The sequence below is a fragment of the Natrix helvetica genome (genome assembly GCF_964273705.1).
Source record: "Natrix helvetica genome assembly, chromosome: 2".
Taxonomy (NCBI): Eukaryota; Metazoa; Chordata; class Lepidosauria; order Squamata; family Natricidae; genus Natrix; species Natrix helvetica.
Genome location: NC_138552.1, coordinates 250,670,487 through 250,683,925, shown reverse-complemented (window position 1 = coordinate 250,683,925; position 13,439 = coordinate 250,670,487). Strand labels below are relative to the sequence as shown.

General features: G+C 37.3%; 1 protein-coding gene across 2 annotated transcripts in view; it reads left to right on the top strand.

Annotated features, from left to right (window-relative positions):
• SRBD1 (S1 RNA binding domain 1) overlaps window positions 1-13,439 on the top strand; it is a 150,360-nt gene that overhangs the window by 83,846 nt on the left and 53,075 nt on the right. For both annotated transcript variants that reach the window (XM_081941366.1, XM_081941367.1), the window contains exon 16: window positions 2,097-2,179. In XM_081941366.1, the coding sequence (XP_081797492.1) occupies window positions 2,097-2,179 (83 nt within the window). The remainder of the gene's footprint in view (window positions 1-2,096; window positions 2,180-13,439) is intronic.

The window sequence follows — 13,439 nt, the reverse complement described above, 5'->3', positions numbered from 1 at the left end:
TGAAAAATTGTAAACTTTTGCTGTTCTTATTGCTCATGGTGCAGGCCTGAACATGAGCGCTTAGCAGTATTAGTTCACATTCATTCCTTGTCTTTCTCCTCAGAAGCCCTAGGTATCAGTTCTGTTGCATCATCTATTGCAGTCCTTTAGTAAAACAAGCAACTTCCTGGGATAGGCACAGAAAGAGAAGCTATTTGGAAATCATTACTGAGTATGTGGTGGAATAGTCACAATCCCCAACACCATTATTCCTCCAACACAAGTTAGAACAATAGGCATGCAAGGCCAGATCTACCAGGCCAGTAGGTTCCCAAACAAACTCTTTCCCTCCCGCAGTTGCAATTACAGGAAAGGAGACTTGCAATATTGATGTCAGACCAGACAGGAAACATGACAAGATGGACTAATTCTATCTTATTCTAAGCTACATTTGTCTATGCAATTATTTATTTATTAGATTTTCCCCCGCCTTTAGTACTTTATAAGTAACTCAAGACAGTGAACATACGTATATTTCTTCCTCTTCCTATTTTCTCCACAACAACAACCTTGGGAGGTGGGTTGAACTCAGAGAGAATAACTGGCTCCCTTTTTGCCCCTTCTCACAACATGAGAACAGTTGTGTTCAACTCTTTTTCACAAATTTCTATGCCTCTTGTCTATACCCTATTATATCTTATTGTCATCCTGCTCTCCTCTCTCTCTTTCTTTCCACTCTCTTATCACTCATTTCTGTTCCTTCCCCTCCTTGTCACTTTGTTTCTCTGATCACCACTCTCAGGTTTTCCACCTTGTTCATCTTCTACCTTCTTCACGCTCTGAAAACAAGAGTGACTGCAAACTATAACCTCTAACCTAACTGATGTAAAAACAACGAATCCACAGTATCTTCCTGAATCCCCAAGTGATTGCCAGTCACAAAAAGAAAAGAAAACCTACTCAGGACATCCTTGTCACTTAGGGGACCTGTCCACAACCCTTGCAGCTTGACAGCCTGGTGGATGGGGGAGGGGAACTGGGCCATGCAAGCGGCAGGCCAGTGCATGAGCTCAACTTGTGTGAGTGGCGAAATGGCTTGTGTATGCATGTGTACACCAACCTACCATTCACGGTTTTGAATAGGCCATGGCCTGGTAGTGGGCCACAGCCCGGGGGTTGGGGATCCCTGACCTAGCGTTATATTTATTTGCTATAATGCAAATGAGAATACACTTAAACAATTTAAGCTAAAAAAAGTAGTTTTTCAAAAGCATAATTGTTGTATACTTTGTGTTGCTTAAAATGAATAACTGGGGCATCCTTTATCAATCTAGTACCCTTCAGGTACTTTAGAATCAAAGATTTGATGCACTAATTTTAAGAACCCTGGACATGTTTGTAGTATTTCCATAATTCAACCTGAAAGTCAAATTTGTAATTAACATTGAATATGAAAGGAGTTAATTTCTTAGAATTTGCTTGTTTATTTATTGAATCAATAACTATACCTGACTCCCAACAACCCTTTGTACTGACTGAAACTTTTTTAAAAAAAATTTCTAGTGATCTACTGTTATGTTGTATGGCCATACAGCACAGATTTTTCAGTGCTGTTTTTCTGTAAAGATTACTTTACATAAAAATTTGGCCTCTGCCTTTGTGGCATTTATGTTGGTATTTTGTAAGCTGTTTTGAGTTGAGGAAACAGGGACCGAGAGAAAATATATGGCAATAGAGGCAATGAGAAAACACAAAAATTCCAACTGTTTATATAATTTGTCTAACCTAATTAATGTTAATACTTGATTACTCTGGCATGTGGTCCTCTTAATGTGTTGTTTGCATTCTTACAGTATAATCACTCTATTTTTCACTGTATATGCCTGGTAAGATTTTTTTCAAGTTAAATTAATGAAAACATGCTGCTCGCGTTCACCACAATATGTATTTTCTCATTTGAGAGTTAATTTTAACTTACACTACAGCTTTATTTTCTGTGCAGTTAAAAAACAGAATGAAAATTCATTCCACTAAGTAAACCTAATGAAAAAGTACAGTGATTGTCTTTGTCTTGCATTTCACATAATACCATTTCTTGCTCTGTTTTTCCCACTCAGTTTCCATTGCCAGACGTGTACAAGATCCCTTAGCTGAGCTAGTGAAAATTGAGCCCAAACATATTGGAATTGGAATGTACCAGGTAAGGCAATGTCAAGTATTTTAGTTGAAGGACTGTTGGACTAGTCTTTAGTTCAATATGATATGAAATCAGTGCTTGGTAATTGTCAGCTAGTTATACGTCTCTTTTAAAAGTTTCATAGAATATTAATACATATTCTTTCTAGGATTAAATATGAAAGTTTAGGATTGCAGCCAGATTAATTGCCTATTAAAAACATCAAATCAGACTTCTAACTTGATCTGCAAATCTTTCTCTCATTTACATAGGTGCAATGGTCATTTTGAATTTTTTTAAATGTCTTTTTGGAAAATGCTGTAAGATTCAAAGTTCAGACAATTGGCCTCTGTCCTTTTTTGCAGTTTTTTTTTTCAGAAGCACTTACTATACTTTGTTATTTTCATTAATTAAATGGCAAATTAATTCATTAATTAAATTTCATTAATTAAATGGAAAGCTTTTAGATTTTATATCTAAAAGATATAGATATTTATAGATATCTGACTGACTGCAAGGCTGATCTGTGTACACACACACACATACACACACACATACAGATTAGATAGATAGATGGTGGGTGGGTGGGTGGGTGGATGGATGGATGGATGGATGGATAGATAGATAGATACAATACAATACAATACAATACAATACAATACAATACAATACAATAGTAGATTTGGAAGGGACCTTGGAGGTCTTCTAGTCCAACCCCCTGCCTAGGCAGGAAACCCTATACCAGTGATGGCGAACCTTTTTCGCCTCGGGTGCCAAAAGCACATACGTGCGCGCTATCACACGAACTCGAGTGCCGACCCACATAACGTAATGTCCCCGCTCACCTGTGTGGACCGTGCATTTTTGCACAAGGCTTCCTCGCCACTCCCTGCTCTAGCTGCTTCCCCTTGGATAACACCCAGTGAGGGGAGAAGTTGCTCTGCCACTAACAGCAGAGATTGGGGTGGGGGTGGGGGGATGCTCAAGTGTGCTCCTGTGTCAAAAAACCTTCCCTTATCATTTTCCTGTGTAAAGATTGGGCCCTTTTTACAATGGCAGGTGTGAGTCCAGTTGCTAAATTCTCCCCTTCTATTAAAGAGGATCCTGGGCACTACAGTCAATAGACAAATGAGGAAGGGAGCTGCTGGCACAGGGGAAAGAAAAGCAGCAAGGAAATAAGGAAAAGCAGCTTTTTCCCCTCAAGGTGGCTGCTCTGTTTCCTGCTGGCAACTCTCCTAATTTCCCTGTGGATTCAAGCGATCGGGCAGGATCCTTTTTAGTAGCAGGGGAGGGAGGGGGGAACAGAGCAGCCAGCACGAGTGAAAGAAGCCTCTTTCCTTGCCGCTTGCCTTCTCCCCCCCCCCCTTGCTGGCAACTCTACTCATTTCTCTGTGGATTCAAGCGATCGGGCAGGATCCTTTTTAGTAGCAGGGGAGGAGGGGGGAACAGAGCAGCCAGCACGAGTGAAAGAAGCCTCTTTCCTTGCCGCTTGTCTTCTCCCCCCCCCCCCCCCGCTGGCAACTCTACTCATTTCTCTGTGGATTCAAGCGATCGGGCAGGATCCTTTTTAGTAGCAGGGGAGGAGGAGGAACAGAGCAGCCAGCACGAGTGAAAGAAGCCTCTTTCCTTGCCGCTTGTCTTCTCCCCCCCCCCTTTGCTGGCAACTCTACTCATTTCTCTGTGGATTCAAGCGATCGGGCAGGATCCTTTTTAGTAGCAGGGGAGGAGGGGGGAACAGAGCAGCCAGCACGAGTGAAAGAAGCCTCTTTCCTTGCCGCTTGTCTTCTCCCCCCCCCTGCTGGCAACTCTACTCATTTCCCTGTGGATTCAAGCGATCGGGCAGGATCCTTTTTAGTAGCAGGGGAGGAGGGGGGAACAGAGCAGCCAACACGAGTGAAAGAAGCCTCTTTCCTTGCCGCTTGTCTTCTCCCCCTCCCCCCTGCTGGCAACTCTACTCATTTCTCTGTGGATTCAAGCGATCGGGCAGGATCCTTTTTAGTAGCAGGGGAGGGAGGGTGGAACAGAGCAGCCAGCACGAGTGAAAGAAGCCTCTTGCCGCTTGTCTTTCCCCCGTTCCGGCAGCTCTCTCCTCATTTCTGGTTTGCATTGGGCTGTTTTTCGCCCTTTGGAGGCTTCAGGGAATCCTCCGAAGATTTTTAAAAAAACTATCGAAAATCAGCTGTCCAGCGGGCGCATGCGCACTGGAGCTGACAGGGCAATGCCTCGCGTGCCCTCAGAAATGGCTCTGCGTGTCGCCTGTGGCACGCGTGCCATAGGTTCGCCATCACGGCCCTATACCGTTCCAGACAAATGGCTATCCAACATCTTCTTAAAGACTTCCAGTGTTGGGGCATTCACAACTTCTGGAGGCAAGCTGTTCTACTGATTAATTGTTCTAACTGTCAGGAAGTTTCTCCTCAGTTCTAAGTTGCTTCTCTCCTTGATTAGTTTCCACCCATTGCTTCTTGTTCTGTCCTCAGGTGCCTTGGAGAATAGCTTGACTCCCTCTTCTTTGTGGCAACCCCTGAGATAGATAGATAGATAGATAGATAGATAGATAGATAGATAGATAGATAGATAGATAGATAGATAGATAGATAGATGATAGATAGATAGATAGACGATAGATAGATAGATAGATAGATAGATAGATAGATAGATAGATAGATGATAAATATCCAGTGATTTTTGAAATTGGATGTTGAAAATTATATGTGCCATAAGTATATATGATATAAAGCCACTGATATGTAACACACATTAAAAGATAATTAAAAACAAACAAACTAGAAAGATAAATTTTTCAAACATATGAAATCTGATAAGGGGCTCAATGCCCATCCTAACCCAGGGTGTACGGGAACAGAGATTCCCTGGAGATTATCAAGATGGGAGTCATATAATCTATTGATATGTCTTACCAAGATATCAATACCAATTGCCATATTTTAAGGCAATTTTCTGTTATTTATTGCTGTGCAGACTCTTAGAATTTACTGTTGTGTAAATGTTGAGGCATGCAAATACACACATATGCATATTAATACACACCATAAGCTATAAGCAAATATTTGATGAAAAATAGTTTCAATTAGTGCCACAGAATTGAGGCCTTTAAACTATGGTGCTGGAGAAGACACCTGTGAGTCCCTTGGACTGCAAAACGATCAAACCGGTCAGTTCTAGAGGTCAACCCTAACTTTTCTTTAGAAGGCCAGATCCTGAAGATGAAATTCAAATACTTTGGCCACCTAATGAGAAGGAAGGATTCATTGGAGAAGAGCCTAATACTGGGAACAATTGAGGGCAAAAGAAGAAAGGGATGGTAGAGAATGAGGTGGATGGATGGAGTCACCGAAGCAGTAGGTGTGAGCTTAAATGGACTCCAGAGGATAGTAGAGGACAGGAAGGCCTGAGGGAACCTTGTCCATGATTAATATTAGTTAAAAATGGAAACGTAATCATTTTGAAAAACACTTTGAAGAGCTCCACCATCAAATGGACAGGGTGCTACTTTATCCCCCTCATAAATTGGATCCTGTTTAGCCACTTGCTAATTTCTAAACAAACAGAATACCAGGTTGCCTGTGACTTCTTCAGCATTATATTAAGTTTACTTGTGAGCCTGAGAGAACAGAGCTTGCTCTTGAATATGACATTGCATATGTTATCCAGAAATGACAAAAACAATGGTAATCCTTCCGAGGAAGGGAGTTACATAGTCAGTTATTACAGTAACTGACCAGAATTGTAAACAAAAACACATTAAAAATAAAGTAAAAGCTAGATAAAATATTACAATTAGCAGTGGGTTTATCAGTGGACCATAAAAGTCTGCCTAGTTGTACTTGAGCCTGAGTATAATTTTAGTGCTGGTGGGATAGGCTCTGTATTCTGCAATGCAAAGATTGAATTGCAGCTGCTTTTTTGGAGCAATTTGTTTAACAATAATTTTGGTGTGTATGCTGTTTGATTCAGCTATATTTAAAAGATTTCACTTTTGCCATTTATTCTTCAGGCATGCAGTTTAGGTCTTGGGATCTTAGTTTTACTACAGTTTTACTCTGTTCCAAAACTGGAGTAGATTCTGTTTCCAAAAAGCCATAGTTGTATGCTTTTATAACTAATACAGGGAAGATGGTCAGTATCAAGTTGATTCTCTAGATTAAATTTCTATACAAGGGTAATTAAATTCCATTGAAATTAAAGTGTAATCAATCAGGGAAGACCTTGAGCCAACCCAGTGGGAGAATTCATCGGGCAAATCACTATTGATAGATCCATTCAATAGATATAAAGTTTGGTAATGAACCCTGCCCCTTCTAATCCACTTTTGAATTTTTAGATTGCTGGCTTTGTAGAGGGGAATGCAACTATTTCTGAAGTATTGATGGGATTGAGTAAAAAGCATCTTATTGTTTGCCCTGCCTTTGCATTTAGATAGTATAGCCTTTATTGTCATTGTACAAAATAAATACAACGAAATTGGTTTTAGCAATCACATGACAACAAATACAAACAACATAAATAGTAAAAAAGAATAATCCCAATGCAAGTAATTAGGTGAAAAGAAAAAAGAAAAAGAAAGAAAAAGAAAAACTAGTCATACATTTCCGCATGTGCGTGGTGTGATTGTGGTTGTGTTTAAGAGTCTGACCGCCCAAGAATAGAAACTATTTTTAAGCCTATTTGTTCGGCTGGCTATGCTTTGATGTCTTCTGCCCAATGGTAGAAGTGCAAAGAGACACTGACCAGAGTGTGAATCATCTCTGAGTATCTTCCTTACTCTGCTAAAGCAGCGAGACCTGGTGATGTCATCCAATGGCGATAGAGGGCAGCCAATGGTTACTTGTGCAGAATTGATCACTGTACTGCCTTCCTGTCCGCAGGATCACCAGAAACTATTACATATTGTAAGAAGATGAGTTATTAATCATAAGGCTACTAAGGTATGCTTCAGATTTGGTACATAAGTAATAGAACATTATTAAATGTTAGCAGCACAGACATTGCATAGCACTCCCATTGGGTTTTAACTGTATAATTTTTAATTGTAGTTTACTTAAAGTTAGTATACTTAAGCCACCATCCAAGAGCTGCTAAAAGAGAGACCAACTTCCCTCCCTGCTTGTAAATCAGCTGTTTTCTTGCCAGGTGTCTTGTGTGTAATAATATCAATATCAGAAGAATATATTCCAGGGATAGCATAAGGCCCAAAGCCAGACTTCTCTCTGTAAGTAGTAGATAATAGCTGGGATAAGGGTTCTTTTCCTTTGTCAGTTTGATCTTCAGCATCTCCATCTAGCTGCCTTAGTAATTTAAAAGTAGTTTCAGTGGAATATAATTGGAGAGCTACACTATGGGAGGTATTGGTGTTGAAAAACATGTCTGGATCAGATGAAGGCGATAAATTAGCTTTTTTTCCATGTTCTGTGTAGATTCTGTCATTGAAGTAACACTTTGTCAAGCTGAAGATTGTCAGGATTAGACATTAAAAGTTCTCCATTAGTGGTCAGTGTACCCAGGCTTTTTGTGGTTGTGGCAGCATTAGCAATTTGTTGATTGACAGTCCTGAATACATGATAGGATAAAATTAATTAATGGTTTTGCTATAGAAACTATTGTCACCAATGTTTCTGTTAATTTATCCAATCTCTGTGTGATGTCTGCTTGCTCTGAATCTGGCAGTGTACCAAATGAGTCAATCATCTTTTCTTCCAGTGAGTCCTTGGCAGACTCTCTAGCTGTACATAATGCAGTCTGTTGATTAGAGCTCTTCTTTATTAAGGTCACTGCTAGTGAAAGATCCCTGAAATTATATGGATTCAAATTGTTAGATTTAAAGTGGCAATATCCTTTTGGGAAAATGGATACAAAATTGGGCTAGCATGTACTGGGAATATTGAGAAAGTGCTCAAGAAGGGCTTTATGTTAAAAAGCATGCTGTGGATTTTAAATTGCTTAAATGTGAGCAGAAATCTCATGCACTCTCTTTTATATGGCAGCCATTGGGGTGTAGTAGATCTGTCAAAGAGCAGCTGGGTCAGTCAAGGCTAGAATATCTACCTTTTTGAAATCCTTATCACCCTCTATTCACTGTATTGGAAATCTGCAGAGTGGTCTGATTAGTCTATAAGTGATAATTGCACTTATTTCATCTCTGCCTTTTTTGACTTGAGATTTAAGACCTTCTCAGGTATTTCTTTCTCTCCTAGTATATTCAGGAGTGGAGTTAGCTCTAAATTTCCGTTAGCTGCTTGTTGCCATGAGCAGCAGGTGTCTTTACAGCTTCTGCTGCTTTATTTGGGTGACTGTGAGTATACTTTACAAAGGACTCTTCTAGTAGTCTTATTTTTGACTGAAGTCAAGGGTTCAAAGATTATGATGACAGTTTGTGTTCTGATCAGGCATTGCCATCAACAGTTATGAACTGTTACATTTCCCCTTTTTAAGTTCATATCATCCCCATCTTGCATAAGCAATGCAGCTGTTGAATAAACAGCAGCAATCTGGGGAGGGGAGAGTATTCTCCACCAGTGAAGAAGAAAATTTTCTAGCAGATATTTCATTACCCTAATTAGGTAACATCATCAGTGCTGGTAGGAGAGTGACTTACCCTCAATTTATATTCTAGTGGTTTGCCTGCCCTGTCAGTACTTTGAAGTTTTCTATATGGCCAAACAGACTGTAAATTAATAAAGAATTTAATGTAGAAACTGAGCATTTGATGGGTCAGAAAGATGAATATTTGGTCTCTGTTCAACATCAGCATCTACAATCTATGTTAGTTAGTAGATACTGATTTAGTGTTAGGAGATTCACAATCTTACAGGAATAGATGAATCAAAAAATGATAGGAAGAATCTTTCTACTCCTGATGGTTGCTCTAATGTTGATGAGAAACTCGTCAGAACATTTTCCCTTGTGATAAAGGTTATATAGGGTCTTTTTGAGAGGAGAATGTGTTGAAATGAAATAAATGTTCTGATGTAGGCATGATGACAAGTGCGCCTTGTGGTTTATTTTTAATCCTGCAGTGACAAAACGGAATAAATAATAGCTTTAGGTAACCCAAATTGCTTGCTTGTCAGAAGTTTTTAAACAAAGCATCACCCTAGAAGATATGTAAGATGCATGTTCAGTGATGTAAAGGAATTGTGAACCAATGGAGCATTCAGCACAATGACACTTTCACAGACAAATTGTTGAACTTGTGTGTCAAAGGAGTGATTATCCTTGGGCACAGAACAAATCTAAAAAGAAAAAGGATTAAGTGATTGTGACCTTTCTTCCTTTAATATAGTTAGGTATTTGTTTTAACAGAAAAGTTTAAGGGCAAATAAAGAAGGAAGGCTTGTAGAAATCTGGGTAGAAGCAAAAATTCTCTATTTAATAGTTGCTGTTTAGTTCCAAACTTTTTCTTTCCAATTTTGATGAGAATTACAGAAATTTCACTTGATCCAACATAGGAGACTCATGGAGTAGGAAACCAGATATTCTGCCACTGATGGTGTTCTAAAAAAAAGACCGGTGATGTATGTGCCAAAGGGTTTATTTATTACAATAAAACTACTTAATTGAAATGGAAAGGAGAAGCATTATGGTGCTTTGTATACCATCGATGTAACATGAGTAATAATATTCACTATTTTAGATTTTATTGTCAGACCATGTATAAACAAAATATACATTCTTTTAGCAATACATTCCTTCATGTTCTGTATACTGATATATATATTTTCTCCTTGGTGCATTTGGGAAATTGGCATCTTTTAAATATATGAGAGATAAAATTCATAGTTTTTTAACACTAGAAGGGAAACATAGTTCATTCCAGATGTAACTACAGCATTTTGTGTCAAATAAAATCTGTGAATAATGCTTCAAAACATAGGCCTCTTAAAATGAAACAGTTACACAGACACATACCTTCCTGGTTCTATGTATTGCTTCAGGATCCTGATCAAATAAGAATTTTATGATGTATAATAGGAATGCTTTATATGAATGCAAGGTTCATAGAAGGTTCTGCTATACCTTCTCTTGATTTTTCTTTTGCCTGCTTGTCTTCTCTTGGTGGTTTAATGTGTATGATATTTTTACCCTTACTTCTTTCACTCTAATTTTAGACATTTTGTTCTGCAACAATAACTATTGTAAAATAAAACTGGATATTACATAGAAATGCTTTTGAAATGGATGGATGGATGGATGGATGGATGGATGGATAGATAGATAGATGATAGATAGATAGATAGATAGATAGATAGATAGATAGATAGATAGATAGCCAAGAACACGTTAGCCAAAATGAATGAATGAATCAAGTGTTCTCACTCAAGGCACAAATGGCCAGGCTAAAATTATCCTACTTTGGGCATATTATGTGAAGACCTAGCTCTCTGGATAAGGATCTAATGTTGGCAAAAGTAAGAGAAAAGAGAATCTATGTGGTCACTAAGAGTTGACACTGACTTGATGTCACATAATGGATCAATCAGAGAGAACAAATATGAATGGTAAAGGGTCAGAAAGCTATTAAAATGTAAAGATATACCATTTTTCCTTTAACTGGCTTTTGGGAGATTTAATTGCCTCTAATTTTTTACATATTTCATGACCATAGGGTAATTAAAGTGGCATGAGATCACACTGAGAAGTCTTGAATTTTTTACTCCTAAGAAACAAAAGTTTTCTAACATCCAATATAAAATGAAGTGCTAGTGCCAAGCCAGGGATAGACAATTAGGATTTGCATGACATTCCTCCCATGTAACAACATTTTTCCTTATTTTATACATTTCTTTCTTTTATTAAATAAACTTTCTCAAGAAAAAATTATAAAAAAACAAATGGCTATATTCCTCTTTTCTTAATTATTAGTTGTCACACCCAGCTCTTTATAGACTTGTTAAGCATTCTTTCATATCCTTCATTTAAGTCAATGATACAGAAGCTGAAGAGCTGAGGACCCAAGGATTGTGACACTCTATACCATCTCTTCTAAATTTGATAAGGAATATTCTTGGAATATGATTTTTTTTGGTTACTATTACTCTATACTTAGCTGAAGTGCTAATCAGAATATCTTTTCATATTCTTGGAATATGATTTTTTTTGGTTACTATTACTCTATACTTAGCTGAAGTGCTAATCAGAATATCTTTTCATGAAGTAGTATAGAGCCCCAGTTTGATGGTATTTGAATCTTCACTCTGATAAAGAATAAAAGTAAAAACAAAAATATAATTACACATAAATAAATTCAGCCTGAAAGAGCTTTGGTTATTTTAAGAGTCATAGTAATTTTAATAGATTAATTGATAGAGGGTGGTACAGTGGTTAGAATGCAATATTGCAGAGCTAACTCACTGCTCACTCCAGGAGTTCAATTCTGAATGGCTTAAGGTTCACTTGGCTATTTCTTAAAGGACCATCATTTTTTTCCAGTTAATGCAAAAACAATAAAAAACACTAGTTATTTCAGTAAATATCAGAGAGATTCTGTGCTCACTCAAGGTCAAAAACACTTTCAGAATCATTATCAATATTTTCACAGCCATATTTATTTTACCATCCCCATTTGTATTAAATGTCACTATCTTATAGTACCCAATATAATACATCTATCAAATGTTTTTATAAAGCATACATTTTCTTTTTCTTTTGGGTATGCATTATTATACGATGATTATCATTGTTGATCTTTACAGCAACAAAAATAGGCATTTTTTAATCAGTCAATCTTTAAAATTTCATTTTTATTCTGCTTTTCATTACATACCATGAATTATATTAAATTAAATTAATGTCTATTTTAAACAAAAATTAAATATACCCTAATGCAGAATTACGTTGTTTGCTTTTACAACTGTAAGTCATAAGCAATTCATTCTCCTTGGAATTAATTTACCATTCCCAGTAGCATCATATGTTGATACTGGGTTAAAGATAGTTTAGTGTTTTTCTTCAGTGAGTTGGGCTCAACTTTGGAAGATTTCAATTTAAAGGAAATTTTGAATATTCTTAACAGCCTACATACAAGATTATTTAAGATGAATGCTGCCATTCTTACTGTCATCCAGATGATTGTTCTAAATCTGTATTCAAGATTTTTTTTAAAATGTAAAGAGAATCAACAATTCTTTCTGTTTCATTTTACATATTTTCCAATGTTTCGTTCAACAAAGGTTGACTATATAGTTAAGTAGGGGATCTTAGTTTTCATTTTAAAAAAGTAAAAAAAACCTTTGAATCAAGCTCATCATGTTTCAACCTTTAAATTATATTCATGCCCCTTTGATAGAATTCAACAGTTTATTGATGCTTGTATATTGACAAGTATTTGTGGGAAATAAACAAATGAATCTGAATAAGTAGAAAAATACTCAATAGTAGATATACTTTAATGAAAGCATTTTTGTTGCTTAGACTGCAGCAACCATGCTTTTGTCAATTCTCCTACTTACTGCTCTAGTCTAGAAGCATCACAATGTTTACTTAAGGACAAAGTTCACAAAAGTAGAGTTGTGGAAGTGATATAAGGCCTAAGTAGTAATACCGTAGCAAATATTTGGTGATCCAACTTTCTGTTAAGATAAATCACTTTTTTCAATAGTTTCTCTATTAAATATTAATGGATGATAACTTGGATATAACAAAATAAAATGCTAGATTCTTTAAAAGCATGTTGAAAATGCTGATCATATAACCGTATTTTTTGGAGTATAAGACACACCTAGCTTTTGGGGAGGAAAACAAGGGGGGGGGAATGTGCCTTTGCCTCCTTACAGCAAACAGTACAGACGATATACACTGTTTGTGGTGTTACATTTCAGACTATACTTGTACAGATGCTGTTAAAATAGATGTGGCTTTCTGGAATTACACATTATTCTCTGCTATTTAAAAGAAGATATAATAGCACTGGGCCTCTTCAGATCAAGCATTTATTTTAAAAAGCTTCTTAAAAGCTTTTTAAAAAGCTTCTAAAAGCTTTGTTAAGTTGTCTACAACAATAATAAAGCAGTCTTTAAAAAATAAGTCTAATAATTTGAACATTCTATAGACATTTATAGTTATTGACTTAGGTCCTTGCAGCAAACAACTCGTTTCACTTTCAATTTCAGTTTTAGCATGGGCTTCCCGATGATCAGCTGTTTCAGGCTGCAGGGATTGCCATAGCCTATTGCCGCCCCTGCAAGTCCCATTTTCCTGTTTGCTGCAAGGAGGTAAATTGCTGGGAGGCAGAGGCCAAAGGGTGGGGGTCAGTGGGTGGGTGGGG